The 21,891-nt window shown below is 41.1% G+C and overlaps 1 protein-coding gene across 3 annotated transcripts; it reads left to right on the top strand.

The window, feature by feature from the left end:
- Window positions 1–477: 477 nt before the first annotated feature.
- LOC117214732 lies at window positions 478–21,637 on the top strand. 3 transcript variants are annotated; one of them, XM_033461033.1, is made up of 4 exons: window positions 478–1,146; window positions 12,442–12,571; window positions 15,036–15,134; window positions 20,294–21,637. In XM_033461033.1, the coding sequence occupies exons 1-4, from the start codon at window positions 1,138–1,140 to the stop codon at window positions 20,317–20,319; spliced, it is 264 nt and encodes an 87-aa protein (XP_033316924.1). In that variant the 5' UTR covers window positions 478–1,137; the 3' UTR covers window positions 20,320–21,637. The 3 variants fall into 3 exon arrangements, with proteins under 3 accessions (XP_033316924.1, XP_033316916.1, XP_033316906.1); XM_033461015.1 differs by lacking the exon at window positions 478–1,146 and adding an exon at window positions 1,353–1,596; XM_033461025.1 differs by lacking the exons at window positions 478–1,146; window positions 20,294–21,637 and adding an exon at window positions 1,351–1,596 and having other exon boundaries at window positions 15,036–15,350.
- The last annotated feature ends 254 nt before the right edge of the window (window positions 21,638–21,891 follow it).

Below are 21,891 nucleotides of genomic sequence, written 5' to 3'. Positions count from 1 at the left end.
GAATCCTGTATAAAGTGGTGCTTCTATAATACGACCAAAAAATAATTACCGCCCTTCTATAACGCGATTAATTCGGTGACCCACAACATTTTATGATTTCGAAGATTTCTTTAAGTTAACAAAATGTTCAACATAAAATCGAGTCTAGCTAGATCGTGCTTAAGAAATTGTTTTATATTTTGTCGAGGAGTAGGGAAGAACTATATAATCGAATTATCTGATCATACATGACCGAAAGAACGTGGCACAGTTAAAACTTTATACACATGTATAGCTATGTAAAGAGATTTCTAAAATTGTTGCAAAACAGTTTGAAACTGAATAACTTTTTTAATATCGAAGCAAGCGAATGGCCGGAATCGCGAAGAAAAAAGCAAAGGTCGCACTTTTCGACCTTCTTTTCTTGGCTTGTAATGAAAATTAGCACAACGCATTTTAAACCTATACCATTGCGTTAAACGTACTACAATAGTTCTAAAACTGAAAACGATCGATGCCCAAGACTCTACGAGTAACCGTTGCCAAAGATAAAGCAAGAAGCACGCGCAAGATGTAGAATCGACGAGGAGTCGCGCGTCGCGTCGTTTCCCCCCGAGCGATTGCGAGCGGTGGAGCTTGGCGATCGGTCGCGTAGTGTCCCCGGAGGCAGGGGTCACCTTGACCATCGTCAAGGGTCCGTTTAGAGGGGCTCGGACCCAAGGGGGGCAGGGATTAAAGAGGCACGGTGGCCTCCAGCGGCGACATATAAGTCCCAGGAACAGCCCCCACTTCGTGTCAAACGTTCCCGGTACGGCAAGCGCGCGGTATACACCTACGATCCACCTTTTATCGGCACCGTTTCCTCTGCTCAGGCTCGCGAGTCTAGCTTTACCGAGCTTCCAACAAGGTAGGAAGGCTCTGGAACAAGCGTACTGTTCTCTTCCAGCTATCGAGCAACGAACGTGCCCTGCAGTGGAAGCTGGTGAATATCAGCGTGCCTGTAGAATCGACGAGTCAACGCAAGCTTGAGACTACAGTTGCTTTCTGGCTCGTCCAGCGTGTAGTCCATTTAGCGACTACCCAGTCGCCACGTGACCGCTCCGAGCAGACTTATTCTTCTACACAAAATCGAAGGATTGTGAAGAAAATCGAAGAACCATGAGGATCGTAAGTAATATTCGCGCTCGTGGGCGTAAGCTTAAGGAGTGGAAGAGAGTCGTGTACAGTGTACACGCGCACGGAAGAGATTCGTGGCAATGGGAAAGGGAAGTTTTCCTCAGAGTTGGCCCGTGTGCCGTGATTAATTGGAGGGGGCGGTAGCACCGGTGGGAGAGACTTTCGCGGGACTAGATCGCGCGCTTTTATAGTGAACTAACTCGCGCTCCCTGTGCTCGTTCGTTCGTTCGATCGATCATTGTTACTCTCGCGATCGGACAGAAAAGCTTTCGTGATTGTGTCCAGTTTGGCACATGACTCGTTTGATTGGTTAACGCGAACGTGATTCAGTCCTCTTTCCGGTTCCTGGGGAAATGAGGTGTTTGGCTGGGTACCATCGAGCACGGTAGTCGGACGGATTGAGGATCGACGAGAGGTTCACGCAGGATGACGGTGTTGCAAGTGAGAACAGATATTTACGATCAGACTCTTCTTTCAATAATAGTATGAATTTTATCGTGGAATATCGATCGGTTTATGTTAAAGCAGAATTTTGGTAGGCCATCAATCTCGCCTGTACGGTATTGATATGGTTTTTGCGCGGCGTTTTCAAACTTTTCGTAAATATTGTCTTACCAGAAGTGGCTCAGCATCTTGGCGAACCTTTCACGTACAAACTTTCTACGCTTGTTTAGTGATTTGAAATCATTGACCGTGCAGAAATCGTATTTCTGCGTCGAAGGATCAATTTAAAATTCAAGTAGGTCAACTATTGCCTCGAATATCTAGCTCGTGATAAGATAAGATCCGCTATTAGAAAGGCGAGAGAGCGAGAAGACACCCTGATCGTCTTCGTCGTAACCGCGTGTAAAGATGCACACCACGAGATTCGCTTGTTATGGCCGAACTTTCTACATCCTCTTTTTCTGGAACTGCGACTCGTCTCGCGAACTACTGCTTAGAATCCTCGTAAACCTGATTATCAGCATGCTTATTTATCGTCTCCATATAATTAGAACATGTAGAAGAAATCGCGGTAGCATTAACAGCACATCCTAATTGAGGTCAGCTGAATCACTTTTATGACACTTATAATGACTTATAGTAGTTGCAAGCAATTTACTGCAGTCGCGAGCCCTCGTTGCCTTGGATGATCCCATTGGAGTCACATATCGTGAAAGTAGGTTGTACATTTATTCAAATACTTTGCACACGTTCTTCTTCACCGCGTTATCATCGCTTTCGTCACTCTGCTCTTCGAAGAGAAAGTAATCATCCGTCTCATACGAGTGGATTATGCTTGGTTAATTAGCGCCTCCAAGTTTGGAACCGAATAGACGCTTTATTCGTCGAGACAAGAGTGAATAGGAAGAAGTTGAACGAACATGGAGACGCGAGTAAAGGAAATCCGTAAACCCGACTTGGGTTCATTCACGAGATCGTAGCCGTCGGCGAGACAGGTCCACGTCCTTGCCCCGGGCTGATGTAACGTTTGCCTCAACTAACGTCTGCTTCTTGCCGGGTTGCTCTGTCATTGCGTAACGAATCACCAGTCTGTGTGTCAGGAGTACGATTAACATCCGATCGATCCAATCGTACGATTACTATCCGAAAGATATTTGATAGAAATTTGATAGAAATTCTAATAATCGTTTTAAAACTATAATTTACGGGCAAAGTTTTAGACTTCATCGATTGTTACGTAACGTAATGAATAATATCGATCGAGGAAACTAAGAGAAAACATTTAAGATCAGACCAGAACAATAAGAGTAATTCGTTTCAGCCGCGGAAATCGTTTAGGTGTGCTCGAAAATTCAAACAAGCATTGTAAAATAACACTGCAAACGACATCGCTTAATTTCTCTTTTATGCACTTTTTGCATAAGAGCCCTGTCCAATGCAGTCACGCACGAAAAACGTCATTAACCCTTGTCTGAAATGAAAACGGTTACTGATCCTAGTCACGCGATCGGAATTAGATAGCGACTTGCGAAATCATTGGTGGGGATATTAATCCTTACTTGGCGAACAACTAACAAGAAATTATCGCGACACTTGACTCTCTAGATGTTTTCGATTTCGTATAAATATCTCGCTATCACGAGACTCTGATTTCTAAAGAACTTATTACACGTTAATTGCCCTAAGACGAGAAGTACTGGTTATGCAAAACGCATTAGTGAACGTATATTACGTTTAGCAACGTGAAAATGGGAGGTTCTTAGTGGCATTAACTGATCTCCAGCTATATTTCAACTAACAACTGGAGTTTGAATTCATTGGAGAACTAGTGAACGCGATTAACGATTCGAAATCTGTTTCCCTGATCGCGGTGAATCGGTTGCCCTCTTAACACCGGTCATAGGTGTGCGTTCTCGCTTTCTAATCTAACCGTCAAGTAATCGACAGCGACATTGACGTTTCCACGAGCGTTCGGCTCGAGTATCGAATAAGAATTGCAACGAATGCAAAAGGTTTTCTCAGGGTATATTTTTTTTCTTATGTACGTATGTCGAAAGTAGTTGGTGAGAGTAACGCAGCTAGTCGGATACGGAGATATTTTTGATCAATTTCGGGGGATCTAGTGCGTGAACAAGAAACGATTCGTACAATTATGGTATCTTAAATTGATTTTAGAAGTGTTGCGATAGAAAATGTTTTTACATACACATTCCGCGGTTTGCGTTCCTCAGAGACATGGTTTTTCTTTTTTTGATATTCGATCGTGATAATATTTCCATATTATCAAGGAATATTACTTATGCGTGAATTGATTGCTCGAGGAAGTAGAAACGTTGGAAAATCAACGTTACGTCGTGTCGTTACGAGGTGTGACGAAAAAGCTCTATAAATCATTTTCGAGCCGCCAGAAGAAATATTGGTCACGTCGACGTATGAGATTAATGTGAAACAGGTTGCACGAATGTGCTATTTCCGAGCAGCCTCTTTGACGCAAAGAGTTTTGAAATCCTTTCTCGTCCTAAACGATGTCATTTCTCCTATTTTTCTGATTTCCAATACCGTTTAAAAACAGCAACAAATAAATCGACGGCCATTAATATTCGAAAAAAAAAAAACGGAATCCATCGATTGCACGTAAACGATTCATGGGTCGAAATAAATCGCGCTCGGTATATCGTGGTCGATTAGTCATACGGCTGAAAGGTCGATTTCATCGTTTTATTGTATTAGGCTTTTGTTTTTCCTCGTCGCCAAGCGGTAACTGCGATCGTGGCCGCTTGTAAATCACTAAATTCGATTCAGGAACTGCGTACATAGCTTTCGATATCGTGGGTAGGATTGTTTCCCGATTTTGTACGCTTTTTGTATAGTATCCATGGCAAAATACAAAAAAGAAAAACGCTATTTCTGTGTAAACGATTAAAAAATGTAAAATCTCCTTGATCTTTAGTTTCTCGAGCATTTGATATTTAATTATATCGGAAGAATAAATAACTTTTATAGATATTAAATTCTTAGATTACGTTCAGGAACATTATCACATAGATTTCGATTTCGATTTCATAAAATTGATTCCTGGTTTCTACACTTCTCTCATAATATCTATAACATAATACAAACAAAACACTACTTCCTGCACGAATGACTGAAAACATGAAACTTTTCCGATACTCAATTTTTCAATAATTTGATAATTAGTTGCACAGAAAGAATAAATAACTTTCAAGTCAGAAACATTTAGCTCGTTATATATTTCCTGCAGGGCGAAAGTGGTCCGGGGAACGGATTGGAAAGGAGAGAAGAGGTATCATTTCGCTGGTGGTCTTTTATTTTTTAAAAACCCCCTGGTGAATGGTGGCGATTTTTCCGCCTTGGAAAGGTGCGGAACCGATGGAGAAACGTTTCTTCGTGCTTTTCACCGGTAACTGTCGAACCGTAACCGCGTACGCGGTCGGAAGTATCCCTCCCTTTCTTGTTCTCTGCGAACTAGTTCACCCTTTTCACGCGCTGCCTCCGTTGCTACTGACGTAATATTATCATGTAACCGAACTCTAAACGAAAATCGAAATTGCCAGTAGCCAGCAAATCTTCTCGCGTTATACGAAATGAAAGTAAATAGATGTTGCCGGATGCTAGACTGCCCTACAATGGAGCGGCTCGACCAGTCACGATAAGATAACATCGATATGAAAGGGAAAGTGTACGTTGGAATATATAGTAAGATATTTGAGTAACTAAACTACTCGAGTCTCTCACTCGGCTAAGTCAACTAAGTTTCAACATCTTAACGTTTGACTTTGAATTTTGCGCAGAATTACCAAAATTGTTGCGTATACGAGACTGTTAACGTTTAATACAATAGCGGCGATCGAATTTAGCAAATTACAAAGCAAATTGCTTAGCCTTATCCTATTATCTGAAATAACGTTATCTTAGTCTATATGTACCAACTATTGGAGGATTTGGGAGCACAGAGATAGAAATTCAATAGGTAGGACGAGGCAGTCGTTCCACTTTCTAATTACGAAGACGTTCGTTGTTCAACAGCTTTGGCCCTCATTTCGCGCAATAATTGGCCCGCCGCCAAGGACGAAGTCCAACACGAGGATTGCACGAGCGACACACGGAGGATGAAAACGCAATCGGGGATGTTCGCTTTCACTCGATCGCACAATTCTATAAGAGCCTCTGAATCAGAACGATGCCTCTGTCGTAATATTGGCACACGAAAGATTTGAACACTTAGCGTATATGCAACATACTAGTAGTACAATAGTGGCTACATTACAATAGCTCCTATATCCATATTTAACGCGTTAAATAAAACATTTTGAAGTTTTATTAATGGTGATACAAGTCACTACCATTAGCCATCGAGGGAACGTTTCCGTTACCTATATTTTGTTCCGTTAGAAATACACGTTGCAACAGTTGCACGAGCAACGAATAAATAATTTACCGTGAATCTGAGAGAATATCGTTCGAGGTCAAGAATATCATCTTGAATCTGATCCTCGCAATAATTATTCCCTGTTATCAAGAGGCGATCTGCAGATTTCTGCCAAGATGTTTGCGTGCCGAACAATGCTTCGAGACATCGCAATAGTCTTTTCTCTTGCAGCACGTGCATATTTTTCTGATACTCTCTGAAATCGTAACACGTGCATTATACAGTTTTCTCCGGGTACACGATTCAAATTTATATTACTCTCAGTTGTTCTCTCTTCTTCGTTGGCCACGAACAACAACGAATTCCGTAACGCCGATAGAAGGTTTCTCCTCGTTCCGGTGCACGCGGTGGCGTCGTTTCGCTCTCAGAGAACGCATTCCGTCGAATTTTCTGAACAGTCGACCTCGATTATCGCGCTACACGTTTCACAATTGCACCGTCGCCACCTTTCTGAAAGGACTCCCGGTTCACGTTCCGCAAGTCGACACGATGTTTCCTATTTCTTTCGTCTTTTCGCTTCACAAAACCAGGCTGATGAATTTTCTATTGTAATAAACCGGTCGCGTGTATTACCAATAGCGTTCTTAGAAGCAATTTACACTGACTGCAAGAAGTATGTATATACCATTGTTCTTATTACAGCGCAATACATACCGAATAATCAGGACTGAGTATATTAAATTTCATTTAGTAGTACTTTCACACGATTGAAAACGTCTGATATTACGACGAACAGTACAAGTATCTTTTATAGCCACTGTACTTTCCACGGTTTGTGTAAGATTAGCATATAAGCTAAAAGGAATTTTCTATCAAAATTTCAACGATGGAGATTTCGATGCCATAGAAGAATGTCGAACGTTGAATTTTAGGCGAATGGATGTTGCGTAAGCAGTAGTAGCTACATTGCAATGAACGCATTGCGTTCCCGAGTGTGCATCATATCTTCGCCGATGTCGAAATTAGGCGCCTGCGGCGTTTGCAACACGCGAACCGAAAACTCACAGAAACACAACCTGTTTGCACAAATCTGTTCACTTGGGTTCGTGTTAATTGAATTTCATTGCGTTGCACACGCTATTAGTAAAAACTCTTAACCCATCGACTTAGTTTGTTGCAATTTTTCCTTCCGTATATCTTGCGAAGGATTCAATTTTCTATCGGAAAATTAGAAAATGTGTAACATAGCCTTTCAAAATCCTTTCTAAATATGCGATACAATAGAAGCTTTGTTTTCATTGCCAATTAAGAAACGCTTGCAGGGAAATTTCTCTGCATCGTGTAATTACCGTTGCTCGCTTCAATTTTCTAATTGTCTGGAGGCACTAACGCGGAGAGAAAAAATAGTTTTACGAGAAAACGACGGGTTTACGGTGGTACTAATACACGAGTAGCACATGACAGAAAAGTAAAAGCGAGAAGATAATATTTTGCATGGGCACGATGTGGGCGTGTTGTAACAATAGCTATCTGAAGTGCAGTCGTGTGTACATGTAAGATAGGAGCATTCCACTGTACGGTGACAAAAATACTCGTGTAAATTAACCGTTTGACTCCCGTGCTTTATTACGAGCGTACAAACTTCGGTTTACTTTATGGTGGCATATAAAATTAGATTTGCAACCTATAGATATAGTTAAGAACAACTTACTAGAACAAGATCATTGGAGCGTAAATGCACACATGGAAGTACACAGAAATAATACTTCTAACTAACATCGAAGATGTTGTTATTTGCAACTAGTATCATAAGATTCGAACAAATATTTATTTCTTAGCAATATTTTAATGTCAGTGATACCTTGAAGTGTCTTCGCAACGTAAGAGATTAAGAAAGTGAAAAGACGAGGAAGAGACAAGGAAGAGAAATTTCATTGCTGTTATCTACATGAGCCTCGCTAATGCCAGAAATGCCAGACAATTCCGCGACACGCCTAATTTACCTAACGTGTAACTAGTCAATTTTGCGTGAATATTTCCCGAAACGATAATTCCAACGATCCTCTGTATTAGAACCGTCTACCAAACGAGCTGAAACGAGAAATTGCCTGAGAAGAGCGTTCTCCATTGGCGAAACGACGGAAAACTCCACGTACTTTCGTTCGTAGACGTATGTTTCTCCACGTTATGCAACGAACGCATCCGGCTTCCACAGATGCGACCGAATAGCATCGTCATTAATGATGTAAACGTTGGAAAAAAGCGACTGCAGAGGAACAAATCGTTTCTCTGAATATTAAACGCGGAAGCACTCGTCGGAACACTCGAGCGTACGCTTTAAGCGTTTCGCTACGCGATCTCTGCTAATGGATCCAAAACGCTACGCACTCGAGATACATCTCGTATGCTCACTTGACGCACGGAGAAACTCGAGACGCGGTCTGTTTGTGTTTGTGACAATCGAGAGATCATTGTTTTGACAAGAGACTGGTTTTCACTCGAAGCATCGTCCCTTTCGCCTCGTGTTCAATTCGATATCGATTGCGATCGAATGATAGTGAAATTTGTTGGTAGATAATGTTACGGAATGAATTAAGGAGCTTTCTGAAAAATGGCTTATAAAATCTATCGTAAATACTCTTCGGGTCTAGTCAGTTTGGATAAAATACAGCTATTTTGTCAGTCAAAGTCGTTTGATCCGACACGTAACATCGTATCAAAACGGTAGATATCAAGGAAAGTAACCATTACATTGATTTAATGATACGCTCAGTTAGATCTACATCGATGCTTATCGATCAGGCAACGCGAGAACAAATCGTGTTCGACATTTTGTGATGAATCGCGCTCTGTACGAAGGATGTCGTAAAGTGTGAGATACCGGAGAACGAGCAAAACTCGCAGACCGCGGGCGAATTAGAGAGAAAATAATGAAACGGGTCGACCCGGTCTTTTATTGATCATCGAGGAGAAAGGAAACTGTTATTCTTCCTGGAAATAGTCGCAGGTTGATAAATCTATTGCTTCAAGAGTTGGAGAGAACTCGTGTAAGTGTAGATTGGTACATTGTGTAGTAAAGCACTAGTATTTCACGAACTTTCAAATTGCGTATAAAAAATGTCAAACTAATTACAAGATTAGGTGAATTACACCCACGAAAATATTTGTAGAGTCAGTGGTATACTTTTCCTGAAAGGCTATTACTATCACCCGTAAGTCATATATTTTTCATTCCGGGATACGTATTTAAAGCTTTGTGCCTGACGCGTGAACCGAATTCTGTTTAACGACGAAACAGCTAACTCAATTCTACGGTTAAATTTCCACCACTTTGCGAAAATGATTTCAGATTATCGTACTGTAAATAGATGCAGCGCAAAATTAAGTCTTCGATTTAGGCCGCTTATACAATCAGCGGCACGAATGTTGATTAATTCACGCGTGGAAAACTCGACGCAGATTTTCTGATTACCTCCGATTCCTGGTTTTCCTCTGCATTTCGTGCGCCGCTTCACCCCGACAAATATGCAATATGTTTACGATTATTTCGCAACGAATGCAAAGCATAAATTACATCGCCCCGCGCTCGTTCGAGTAGCCACCGTGCGCTACGTGCAGTTCTCGTGATCATCGACGCGCGTTGCCTTAGATATCACAGCGGCGTGATCTATCGTCACGGTGTACGAACATGTGTGCCGTGGTTTGTGGGCGACCTCGTGCCTCTGTACCTACGATAGAACGCGCGTGGCTTTTCCAGCAGAATTCCTTTAAAATCGCTCTCTTCCATGTTTAAGGTGCCTCTTCAATGTCGTTTCTCTCGCCTGAAGAACAAATTGGGTTAACTTGTCTGTCTAAGAGTTGCAAAAGTTAGATTATATAAAAGTATTTTAGTTCAAAGAGAACCAGGAAAATCTCTTGAGTCATGAATTTGTATTTCCATCTTACACTGCAATTTGTCTTAATATATTACAAGATATTTTGTTTGTTGAAACAAGAGTGAGATTCGGAAATAAAAGTTCGAGGATCGTAGCAGGCTTAAAGTATGTAGGCGTTCTGTATTCTTCGTCGTTTAATTGCACTTCCAAGGTGTTACGTTTGAATAAAATTATATTCTGAAACATTCTGTAGTAGCCACTCGATAATCAGATACGTGTAGGTATTCGCGTTCGCCGTGTTACCTCGACCTTGCTTTTCTATTCCTCTCGTTCTTCTGAACGAACATACATAACGATCTTCATACACCTTGAGATTTTCATACCTTCATTGACATATGAAGCATTTTATGTGATTTCTCGTTTTAAAATGGGATTTTTTCACTTTTTGACAGAAGAAGATGGGCTTGAAGAAAACTGGAGGTAGTATCGGTATTTGAGAAACGACTTGTCGCATTTTTCTCACCGTTCGGTTTCAGCAGCGTAATTATGGCGGATTTATTCATGCAGGCAGCTATGGCTAATTAGAACCGATGCCAATCAACTCGACTTCTGGCAGTTTGCGAGACTATATCATTAAACTGTCTTTCTCTTTTCTCGTTTCAATCAACCCCGTTGAAAGTTGTGACAAGAAAACCCAGCGTGGCGTAACACTATCCTCGTCATAGAGTATCTCGTTGGTAAATCAACGTAACGTCTCACCAGATTATGTTAGATCGAGCGATTCCATCTAAGCGACATTTTGCAATCGCTGGTTTTAGGATTTGAAGTATCGGATTAGTAGGAAAATGATAACACAAAATAAAATACGAGCCATTCGAGGCTTTTCTTACTACGATCAAACACCGACGTTATTTTCTCACCAGTCTAATACATTGGGAATTCTCAGTTGGAAACTATTTACTGTGATGTATCGTAGACCGGAGTTCTCATAACGGAGCAACAATTAATCGCCTTGACATTGTGCTAGACGTTAAGAAAGAAATCGCGAGGCAATGACGTGTCACGCTGCTCACCTTGCTTTCGATACAGAAAGTCGATAGAAGAATGAGCGTGCTCACGTTCATTTAAACTTTAAATAATCAGCCATGATCGAGTGAGCAATTGTTCGATAGCATTAACCGACGTTCCCAAGCCCGTAACGTCGATGGAATCCTCGTCGAGCGAACGTCAGATTTTACGTAAGACTCGATGAAAAGCGAGAAGATCGTCATTTGTCAGATGATACAAAACACCTTCCTCCACGCTTGTTTTCAAGAGAGAAGGTGTTTCTTCTATTTCCGAATCGGCGATTCACAGAGAGTTTACGTCACTTTCACGACACTGTGTATTTCCTTTTTAAGACTTCTTTCGGGCGCACGATTCCTCGTTAAGTGATAACACCTTGGGAATATTTATGGCTTTTTGCGGGAACCACGATCGAGAAGCAGAAACCTGTTGCGAGATTGAAATGTTCTGTCGAAAGAGTAATTAACATCTCACTTGTGTTACATAGTCGATGGAAACGGAAGTGCTATTGCTGCTGTTTTTTAAGGGAGTACCGTAGTCTAGAACGTCGTTTTAACCGTTTCGATAACCTATACTCTCATAAAGTGCCAACAGAAATCGATTTTTTGCAAATTCCATGCTAGAACAATACCTTAATTGAGATAGGAGTCTAAATTTACGATGTTCCATAAATCTCGAACATAATCTATTTCCACTCTAAATGCCATAAATACCTACAAACACGTAACAGAAATAGTTATCTACAAGGCAAACAAATCAATTAAAAATAAAACCATTGCAATTCATCAGAGTCGAATGGAACAGTTCGCGGTAAAGTGGCACCGTATTGCCATTTGCCCTCAACATTCTCCATAATTTGTCCTAGTTAATTTATCAAGTAACACTTTAGTCATACCTTATCGTTTAATGGCGAATGTTAAGGAAGTCGGGTGACTTTAGATCGGATGGAAACGTTGAATAGGCAACCTGTATACAATCTGTCAGGATGGTGATTTTATTCCGCGGCTATTGTCCCATAAATTCTGCTGCATTGTTAACGCTCGTAAAAATTGTCATGTGCTTTCAACTCTATATAAGACTTTTCTCGATCGTAAATCATCCGAACGAGGTTACCATTCTGCGGTTAGGCGCGTTTTTAGATCGTTTAACGAAACTTTCGAGTCTCGTTGACCGTTCTCCGTTGTATAGTGGAATTCGCGACGTTAATAGCGACGCAGCTTCCGATATTGGAACCAGCTTAGAGCCAATATTCTCGTCGAATCGTTGCAATCGCCTCTAGAGACTTGATTAAAACTGATTGCGAGAATTTCCATTTTTATTTATGGCGTATTTTTTTTCGTGAGACTTTCAACTTTTTACACGAAGATTGAGAAACGGTGAAAGCAGATTCGAGAATGTAATAATTTGTCCGCGATGCTGGATACGTTGGTTAGTTTGTCGAACGTTTTATAAGGCAGTGAAAAAATTCAAATAAAAAATGAAGCACGTATTGAATCAATCTGTTTATTTCAGACAATTCTGGTGACCTTGGTTTTAATGAGCCTGGCAGTGGCTTCGTCCCAGGACTACAGTCAGCTGTTCGCAGGATTCGGGCCTTACCTGAGGCAATCAGCGGTAATGCGAGATCCACGATCGAACAGAGGTAAGTATGTTAATTCTTTATCCTCGGAACCCTTCTCATGTTCTCGATATACTACCTTTCAATCAATTCGATCAATTCGACGCGGGTCTTGATTCCAATTCCAACTCGAACCCTGTCGATCATAATTTTCGCCACGAGTACGAAGCATCGATTCGTGAACTCGCGGTTAATTCCATATCCGCTGTCCATGTTCCCGACGAAGCGTGACGCTGCTACTAAACGAGATTATCTTTGCATTCCGAAGGTTCGAAAGCAAGCACAGAAATTACGATCAATAGCGGAAGAGGGAACTAATCGCAATAGCCTGATCGATATCGAGCGCGTTGCGTTTACCAGTTCAGGTTTATGGACGTTCAGTTAAACTAGCAATGGCTCGTGATTAGAATAATTCGTTTCGGGTAAAAGGAAAGTGGTCGTATATGTTCCAGTCAGTTTCTCGATCGATTTCTACAAGCTGTCGTGAATCATCGTGTTATTTCAAACTTGGTCAATCAATTTTAGAAACTTTATGGTATCTCACGTCCATCAGCGTGAAATCTTGCAATTTACGATTGACGGATAGAGCGTCGTTCGTCGCGATAATGAGGCCTCTCGTCGCCTATTCGTATTCTAAGGTCAACATTGCAGCTGTGACATTTGCCTACGCCATGTGTGTGAGCCCAATGCACGCTTAACCAGGATACGCGATCCTTGCAGTCGAATGGAACGCGGCGCGTTTACGCACGGAATGGGTGCCAAGTTCAGTCTCGCCAAAGTGTTGCTAACAGTGCGCTGAATCGTACTGAAACTGGTCGTTTTATAGCGACCGAGTATTAGATAACAATTTTTTCTTCCTTCCAGAATTCTTCAAACACAAGTCTACGTTATTGTGCATGGAGACTGGAACTAACTAGATTATGAGAAAAAGTAAGCCGACTGCGTAAAGAGCTCGGCTCATTAGCGAAGCATAGATAGAAGTATGGCGAGTACATAGTAGCTTTGATCAGTTCGTTAGCCTCTCTTAATTAACCGGAACAATTGATCAGGTGTTTGCCACTGAGCGTCGCAATTTCGTAACAGTTTCTCGCGGCGCGATAAGCATCGCAGAGTTTGTTGCACGCTATTTCCACGCTGTACATTAGCAGAAACCATTATCTCGTATTGGCATCGATTAATAATCATTCACGCAAATTACTTCCTCATTCAGGCAGATTTCCACTGGCTTTCCTTGATAACTTGTTACCGAGAAAATAACGAAGTTTATAGATGACAATATACATCGTCTTACTGTATACTATAATTTAAATTCCCGTGATGCCATCATTCATCAAAAAGGTCGCGGAGAATTATTGTACATGAACATTGTGAAACGTGATTCATATTTCTGCTTCTGATCGTGATCGAACAATCGATTTAAACTAGACCAAATGCCGTCAAAGAAACGAAATATCATAGCGATACAAGAGAAAGACTTACAGAAGCCGTGAAGGCCGGATCACAGATTACGCAAAGAATTCCGTAATCTCGAAACGATTCCTTAAGTGGTTTTCGACTTGTTTATTCTCAATAAATACAGCCATTTCTGTATTTTATAATTGAATTTGTAGTTCTTCTAATTTCTAACTGTGAACTTCGGCAGTCATCTTAAAAATTTTAAATGTGAGATAAAAACCTACATGTAGACGATTACAGATAAAAAATATATAGATCAAATATCTTTCAGAATACATTCTAAAAGTTTCACCAAAATCAGCGATTGATAGTTCAAAAATTTCATTGAAAATATACAGCTGTGTAATTTCATTGACTGGTAGCTCGAATAATCGCGAGTCACGGTTTGACAGGCATCTAACGAGCTCACTTAAAGCGTGTTTATGATTTTTCATAATCGCTGCATTCGTGGGAATGGAATTGAAACTAAGATATCGTGTCTCATTGAAATTCCTGTGGATTCGAGCCGACGGACATGGAAACGGCGAGCGTCGAAATGATTGAACGTACAGTTTGATGAGTGACGGCCTCAGGCTTCGCGCAGTAGTCAGTTTTGCATACTGTGAAACGTGCAAGAGGTAGATTAATAATCAGTCGAGGATAATTGAAAAGCTGTAGAAATTGACACTGCGTTGGAGATAAGACACGTTAGTGGATCGGACAGTTCTTGTAGAAGTTATAGTTGACTGTAATGTAATAATTTGGTGCCAACTTTCCTCTTAACAGTGTTACGTTCTTTGGATAATTTCCGATCGTATCGTATTTTTCTATCGTTGGAAAATGTTTTCAATTTGAGGAAAATATACAAAAATTAATGCGCGATTTCTTGTTGCAATTGTATGGCAATAACTTCCTGAAAACGTTAGAAATTTCTTTCGCGATTGAAACTAACGCGAGTTTGAGATAGAACACGTTCGAAAACCGGATCAGGGTTAAATAATTGAGAGTTTGCAACTACTTTCAACATTTTTAACAAGGATGATTTTTCGTTCAGGTCCAGTGCTGTTCCCTCCGGGTCCCCCGCCAAATAGCGCGGACACAAGCGGAGTGATAGTAGGCGCGAGCGGATACGGATTCGTGCCACCCAACCAAGGTAAATCGTCGATTGGATTCTGAAGGGAAAATGAAACCGCTTTCGTGACGCAGAAGCAGAGAATGGCAACGAATCTGCTCTTAAAATTCAGACCTTCACCAAAGACCCCCCTCGCGGCGAGCAGTAACTTTTGGGGGTGAAACTAACCCCGAGCACTTGTCGCCGTCCTTGTGCACCTAACTTGTGAATAAAACACTATTTATTTGTTGTCACACACGTCGGATAACCCAGCCTTTTCCTTCGTTTACTTCAACATGTCCTCATGCTGCATGAAGATCTCTTTCATTGAGTATGAATGATCGATTACATCATGTAATTAGGGTGTGACTGAAGGGACACACGATGATACTTGTGTTCATTGACACGTGCCGACTGTGTCAATTCATTGGTATCGTTTCATCATGCTGTTCATTAAACGACTCACATTCATTACGGTAACAATACTGTAATCTCTAGATTGCGGTTGTTTATTCTAGTTCACATTTCTTTCGAGCGCCACTAAAGAAATTGAACTTAGACGGAGTACTGTTTTCTCGGTTCTTACTTATTCCTGCTGCGATCGTCGAGTTTTTATATTGCACACTTGCGCTTACTTTGCCAAACAAAAATGTTTGTAACATTTTAAGAACACGTTCGATGTAATATTAAAACAAGAATTTCCTCATATTTTGTTCAAACTTGTCATATAACGTTGGACAAAAAAAATGGATTGAAAATGGCAGAAAGTATGTAGCAGGGTTAAATTTTTGATAAGTGCACAAACATCCGCAATCTAGTGATCTTCGTAACACTTACCTACTCTACTTCGTCACTTTTAAATAACCTACGTGATGTTGAAGAGCTCGAAAGTTACACCGAATATCATTGAATATTCTCAATTCAACATATAGAGGATACGTTTGCAATCCTTGGCCTCTTCCGTGAAAGGCGTTCCATCTCGTTCGTGATCGTGAACTACTCAAAGGTCGACGTCCCTCCTCCCTGACCTTTCTTAAATGTTAAACACTGCGTTAAAACGCGGAAGATGGTAATATATAAACGAACATCTAACCTTCGAAGCATCAATTCCAATATTATGCAAATTTCTCGAGTCACACGAAACTTGTAAATATGGAAACACAAGACTCCTCTTCCTGCACTAACCCAAGAGTTTCTCATGCAGTCATATATTACTAATACAATAGATATTGTTTGTGCTAGTTGGTGCTAATTAGTACACCCGACACTTGTCCAATTTGAAAGTGCGTCTTAACGTACGAAATTCTACTAACATTTTGTAAATAAGACATAGAAGTTGGCACGTAGAATGGTGACGTACAGGTAAGCTTAGTCTAGCATTAATTTTAGAAGATAGATAGAGTTTGAGAATTGTTTTAGGTAAGTATTGGGTTGTAACGTAAATCCGTGTCCCGTTTTTGTATTTACTATAGCAACTGAGAAAACGGGACGAACGTATGTTACGGTCTGATAATTACGGAATGATAAATCCAGATCTTTTTCAGATAATATTCATGTAACATTTTGTTTCACTTTCGATCGTCTTAAAGGAAAAGTGTTACAAAACGAAAAAGTTATTTCCTATATTCAGAAGATCGATTATTAGATTATTTAATAGGCCGCGTCGACAAAATATTTTACGCACTTGGAATTTAAAAAGAATTAATAAATATAAAAACTCGGTATTTTGAACTTGTCAGGGTTTTGCACCCTCTTAAGGAAAGGAAAAAAATCTTCCTCTTTATGAATCGAACCTGGGAAACAAACAAGCCACCCCTAAAATCCCCGAGGCTGACGGCGATATTTTCGCAGAAAATACCGATTCGGTTCTCGCATAAATCACATCACGGAGTAATCCACGCGCAAATGGAAGCACCGAGGGCTGCCTCTTCCGGGATTAAGTCGCCGGGATTCCTCCCCGCCCCCCTCTCTCTCTCTCTCTCGCTGTTTCTCTGGTTGATTCTCCCGGCAGAAGTTACGTGAACGAATAAAAATCTCCTCTCGTCCTTCATTATCGAAATCGTGCCGCGCCCGCCATTGGCGATCTTCGTCGTTGGGCAGAGAACAAGAGAAAGAGTAAGAGAGAAAGAGAGGAAGAGGAAGAGAATACCGGTTTCCTCGAAGAGGAGTCAGGCCTTGGGATTCACTTAAAGAACAGCGTGACGGGGAGTCAGTGAAAGTGGTTTCGTTGGCCTCGTGACTTAAACTCGTTTACGCGTAACCTCGGCTGAGGTACTTCGCGAGGCGTAACAGGTGTTACGAGGTCAGCCGGGTCAACGACAAGGTCGTCGCTTTTAGTGTCACGCTGGAAATTGTACCTCCACTCGGATCAATGTTCCTCGACTTCCCGATTCTTCGTCTCACGGTCAAGTTCGCGGTTTTAAGCTTTCTTTTCTTAACACTACGACGGCTATAAAGTTTCAAACGTAGCTTTCTTTAGCGGCTGCCGTATTTTCATCAAGAATTGATAAATTACGGTTTCTCTTTCATGCGATAGATTGTAAAATATTTTTCCGCATTTGTAAATTTAACAACCGTGTCGATGAATTTAACAGTAGAATTGAAACGTTCTTCGGGGATTTCAAAGATCAGAAAGTTTCTCCTGTAACAATGGAAATCGTATAACTTGGGTTGTTAAAAAAAAAGACAATTTAGAAAAAAACAAATTGTTTTGATTATATGAGAGAATAGCATCGTTCTTCGGAATAGAAAATCGATTTGCATTTTTCAGTGGTCGAACGCAACCCTGAAAGTGTTAACCAGTCGCGTAACGAAGGCAATTTTGAATTTTATAATCGTAAACAGGCGCAATTGGTCGTTGCTAGGCTTTCGCCGTTTTCTTTATCGCGACTCAACGCTGCGAACGAAGCTGATATTTAATTCGTTCATTAAAGTAGACTCGTAATACGATTTCCAGTAATCGTAACGAGTTGTTATTTAATCCGTTATGAATGTGTAATGGGTACAATTTTACGAGCATGCGGTCTACTCGCGAGACAGGTTCGATCGGTGTGCAAACAGTTTCACGAATCGTTGCGCGACTTTCATACGCTGTCATTATGAGCAATAACAGTTAATCGAATTACCGAACGGACCACTTAAAGAACTATGCGCACCTTTGCCTGCAATATAATCGCAAATATTTACTCGGTTAATGAAAGTTTATTGAAAAGTGTGGTAGTGTAAACTACCTACCTTACATAATTGCAGATATATAAAATATACTCGTACTTCTCTCTAATGGAACTCCAGAATTTAATTACCGATCTTATCTCAGACAGCAATACGCAGTTAGTATTAGAACATTTAACGAGTTCGCGCCGTCCGTTTAGACGCTTTCAGCTTTGGTTTCATTCTCCTATTTATTTAATACCGAAGGGTAATTGATTTTGTACATTCAAGGTTTCAGACACCTGTTGTACCAATAGACTTTCGATTTCATCCAACAAACCACGAATTCTGTCCGCGGCTACGTAAGATTCTCACAAAGAAAGTGGTTGATTTACAAGATTAGAAGTTTTTTTCGAAACCTATCAAATTATCTTCTACGATGCCAAAACGTCTGTTCTGAAGCTGGCGACGATTACCGTCGTGGCGCTTTAATGTCAAGAAAACGTGTTAAAAGTTTCGAACCATGATTGCCTGGAGATTCGTCGTGCGGCATCGAGATAACTCGAAAGATTCGCTAGCAGTGAGATAAGTAGGGCAAAGCATAATTTAATTCAGCCGCGCGAAACAGCCAGGCCAGGCCTCGTTTTCGTTAATGCTTAGCGACGAAGGTGGGTCGTTAATATGGAGATCGTCCATTCCGATGTTGTCTGCGCGTTATTCTGCAAAGTTCTAACGATGCTACCGTCTCTCGTCGAGCTTTTAACGGGCCGCGATATCGGCCTGGTCCGCCTTTTCGCGCGGAATAATCGCGCGGAAAGGAGGTAATTACGGGGTGGAAATCGGGGACAAATTCCCGGGACACAGGGAGCTACTTGAGTCGAGCGCGATTTAGGTGTTAATGATATAGTTTCGCGAACGACCGGCTGCCAGTGAAAGTTCGATCGACTTCCCTCTGCCCTCTGAACGTCTGTGATCGAGAATTGATGGTGTCGTCGTGTCGGAAAGAGAAAGGGAAACGAGACTCTTCGGTGCACGTGTTGCCCCGTAACTCGAATCGATCGTTAAACTTGAACCGCAGACACGACTTCTACGATTTCTCCACTATTCTCCAGACGCAATGCATCAAGCACCACTGCGAAGTTAAAATCTTTTCAAAATTCAATCAATGCGAACCGGAAAAAGACCGCATCGTCGAAAAGCAACCCTTGCTTGGTACGAGTACTCTTCTCTAGTCTGTTCCACTCTGAGGGGGCCTAAATTTACGCGTAGCATGACGCCCCTTCGACTGCCTAATGGATCCCACTGCCGTCTCCCTCTTGGTTAACTTTATTGTCAGCGCCGCGGTCGGCCCAGTACTGGAGCCAACGGACAGAAAAGCGAGCACTTAACAGTCAAAGGGAGAGAGAATATCGGATGTGGATGAGGTAGGGTGACTTGGGTGACGAGGGTCTTGTAATTAGCAGCTTTGAAGTGGTCCCGGCCTGACTTCTCATTACCGGTGGTCAGGTGTCCCAGCGATTACTCGCGGAAACGAGGCTCTGCCGGTTAGCCGCGCGATCCTTCGTGAAAATCGCAGCATCTCGAACTTTGCCGCCTCGATGATAAGCACCCTGTTTCGCAGGAATTGCAGGAATATGCAGGATTGAACGACTGTTGAAAGAGCGGTGTTGAACTAGAAAACCAAGAACGTAACACCTTTGCTACATAATGAGATTTGTCTCGTGATACCTATTCATAACTGGTAGCGTGCATTGTTTAAAGCAATGAAATATCGTCTCAATGTCTATCTATGGAAAGAAAGTTTACAAATATGTAGAACGAATATTTAGTGAAGCGTCGAGTTAAATTTGAGAAAAGAGAAAGCGAAGAATTTTGTCCGGAAAGATCGAGTTTGATATGGTGAATTTAATTTGAAAGGAGAGAAAATGAATTTGAAAATTTCACGGGGTTTAGAAACGTATGTTTGAAAGGATAATGTATGGTTATGGTGATTGATAGCGGTTCGGTATTTCCAGAAGCTGAGTAAGATTATTTTTTATATTTTGTTGCAGCTTTCTACAGGTACTTTTACTATTAACGATGGATAAAGGAGGTAATGGAGGTAAAAATATCGAGAGATTCGTGATTACTGTGTCATCATCAACGAGGAAGCGGTATGGCAAGGAGTTCTCAAGAAATTGACGAATTTGTGGCAAGGAATAATTTAGGAACAAATAATCCTGCGTCCAATTTTGTATTATATTGTATGCTTTAATTATTTTTATACTGCCTGAAGAGTTTCTAAACGTGTTTCCAACGACACTCAGGAGTATCCTTAGCAGTATTTGTACAAAGAAGTACATATCTTAAACTAATGTATCGTTATACAAACAGCGTCACTGTAGCAATTCACAACAGTGGAATCTCAATTATTTAATTCAAAATTTTGCTTTGCGATAAAAGCTCATAGAGTATTAACTGCGGTCAAATTTATATATTGTCAGAACAGAATTCATTGCTAGAAGGGTGACATAAAAGTAAAGTATTTAATAGAATAGGAATATTACAATAATTCGATGAAATTACGTTTAAAGTAAATCTACTTTAACCTCCTTCTTAATATGTAATGGAGATTCCTCTGTTGTTAATATAACAAAAGTATAATATCTAGAATCGTTCGCTAAAAGTCGCGTATCTTTATCGATGTAGAAACGCAGTTTACGCTTCAAACATTTATCGTTCGTCGTCGTCGAGATTGCAGCCCCTACTCAATTTCCTGTACATAAACAAAGCAGATAGAAATCGAGAAGGCAAACATCAATCATTCCACGAGCGCATGCAAAGTAGCCCCTTAAAAGACGCGTGAAATTAGCGTCGTAAATATACGTAACTTCCTTGTAAAGCTGTTCCGTATCGATTTTAATACACGATACACAACGCGATCGAGTTGTTTCCAGGATTTGGCCTACGCGATTTCTCAAACGTGCTGTCGCGGTGCACGCATGCCTGCCTCGCTTTATTACGTCACATCTCGATCGATCGACCGATTGTCGGCCGTACAGCTCGGCTTAGTCATAGGCTGCACTTGAAATCGAAATGCGCGAGGCATGTAACCGGCACGCGATGCATGGGCGGGAAAATTGCGGATTGTTCCGTCGACTCGGAATACCGTTCATCGATCACAGGCCAATCTGGTTCGACCACCAGTCACGGTTAATAAGCATAATCTTATGTACATAGAACTGTACATAATTCTTGGTCCAATAAAATTATTTTGTTGTTAACAAGAACGTATCCTGGTGAATATTATGCCGTAACAATGAGAATATACAGTGGTTTGCGAAAGTATTTGAACGCTTATGATAGAAAATTTCGATGTCAATATCATGTGTGTTGTATAAAACGCTTTGAAATCTTATTAACATTAGCTTAGCTTTGAGAGCGACTACTTATCCCAGTAGAATAGTAAGCGAGTACTACTTATCTGTATACAACGTGTATAAAAATTAAGAAAAGTTATAATAAGAAGTAGGCTGAGAAGACGGTCGACACTCATAACACGGTTCCCGGTCGATTCGCGGTGAAACGGCATCTGACGATAACGAGACACGTGCAACGAGAATTCCTTTACCACGGAGTAATTAGCTCTGATTATCGAGTCCGATTCGCA

Source organism: Bombus bifarius, unplaced genomic scaffold, assembly GCF_011952205.1.
Source record: "Bombus bifarius isolate JDL3187 unplaced genomic scaffold, Bbif_JDL3187 scf7180000007971, whole genome shotgun sequence".
Classification (NCBI taxonomy): domain Eukaryota; kingdom Metazoa; phylum Arthropoda; class Insecta; order Hymenoptera; family Apidae; genus Bombus; species Bombus bifarius.
This window is presented reverse-complemented; position numbering and strand designations above follow the sequence as displayed.

Coding starts and splice junctions, on each gene's coding strand:
- LOC117214732 (XM_033461015.1), top strand. Junction 12,572..15,035: donor AGATCCACGATCGAACAGAG/GTAAGTATGTTA, acceptor TTTTTCGTTCAG/GTCCAGTGCTGTTCCCTCCG. Junction 15,135..20,293: donor ATTCGTGCCACCCAACCAAG/GTAAATCGTCGA, acceptor ATTTTGTTGCAG/CTTTCTACAGGTACTTTTAC.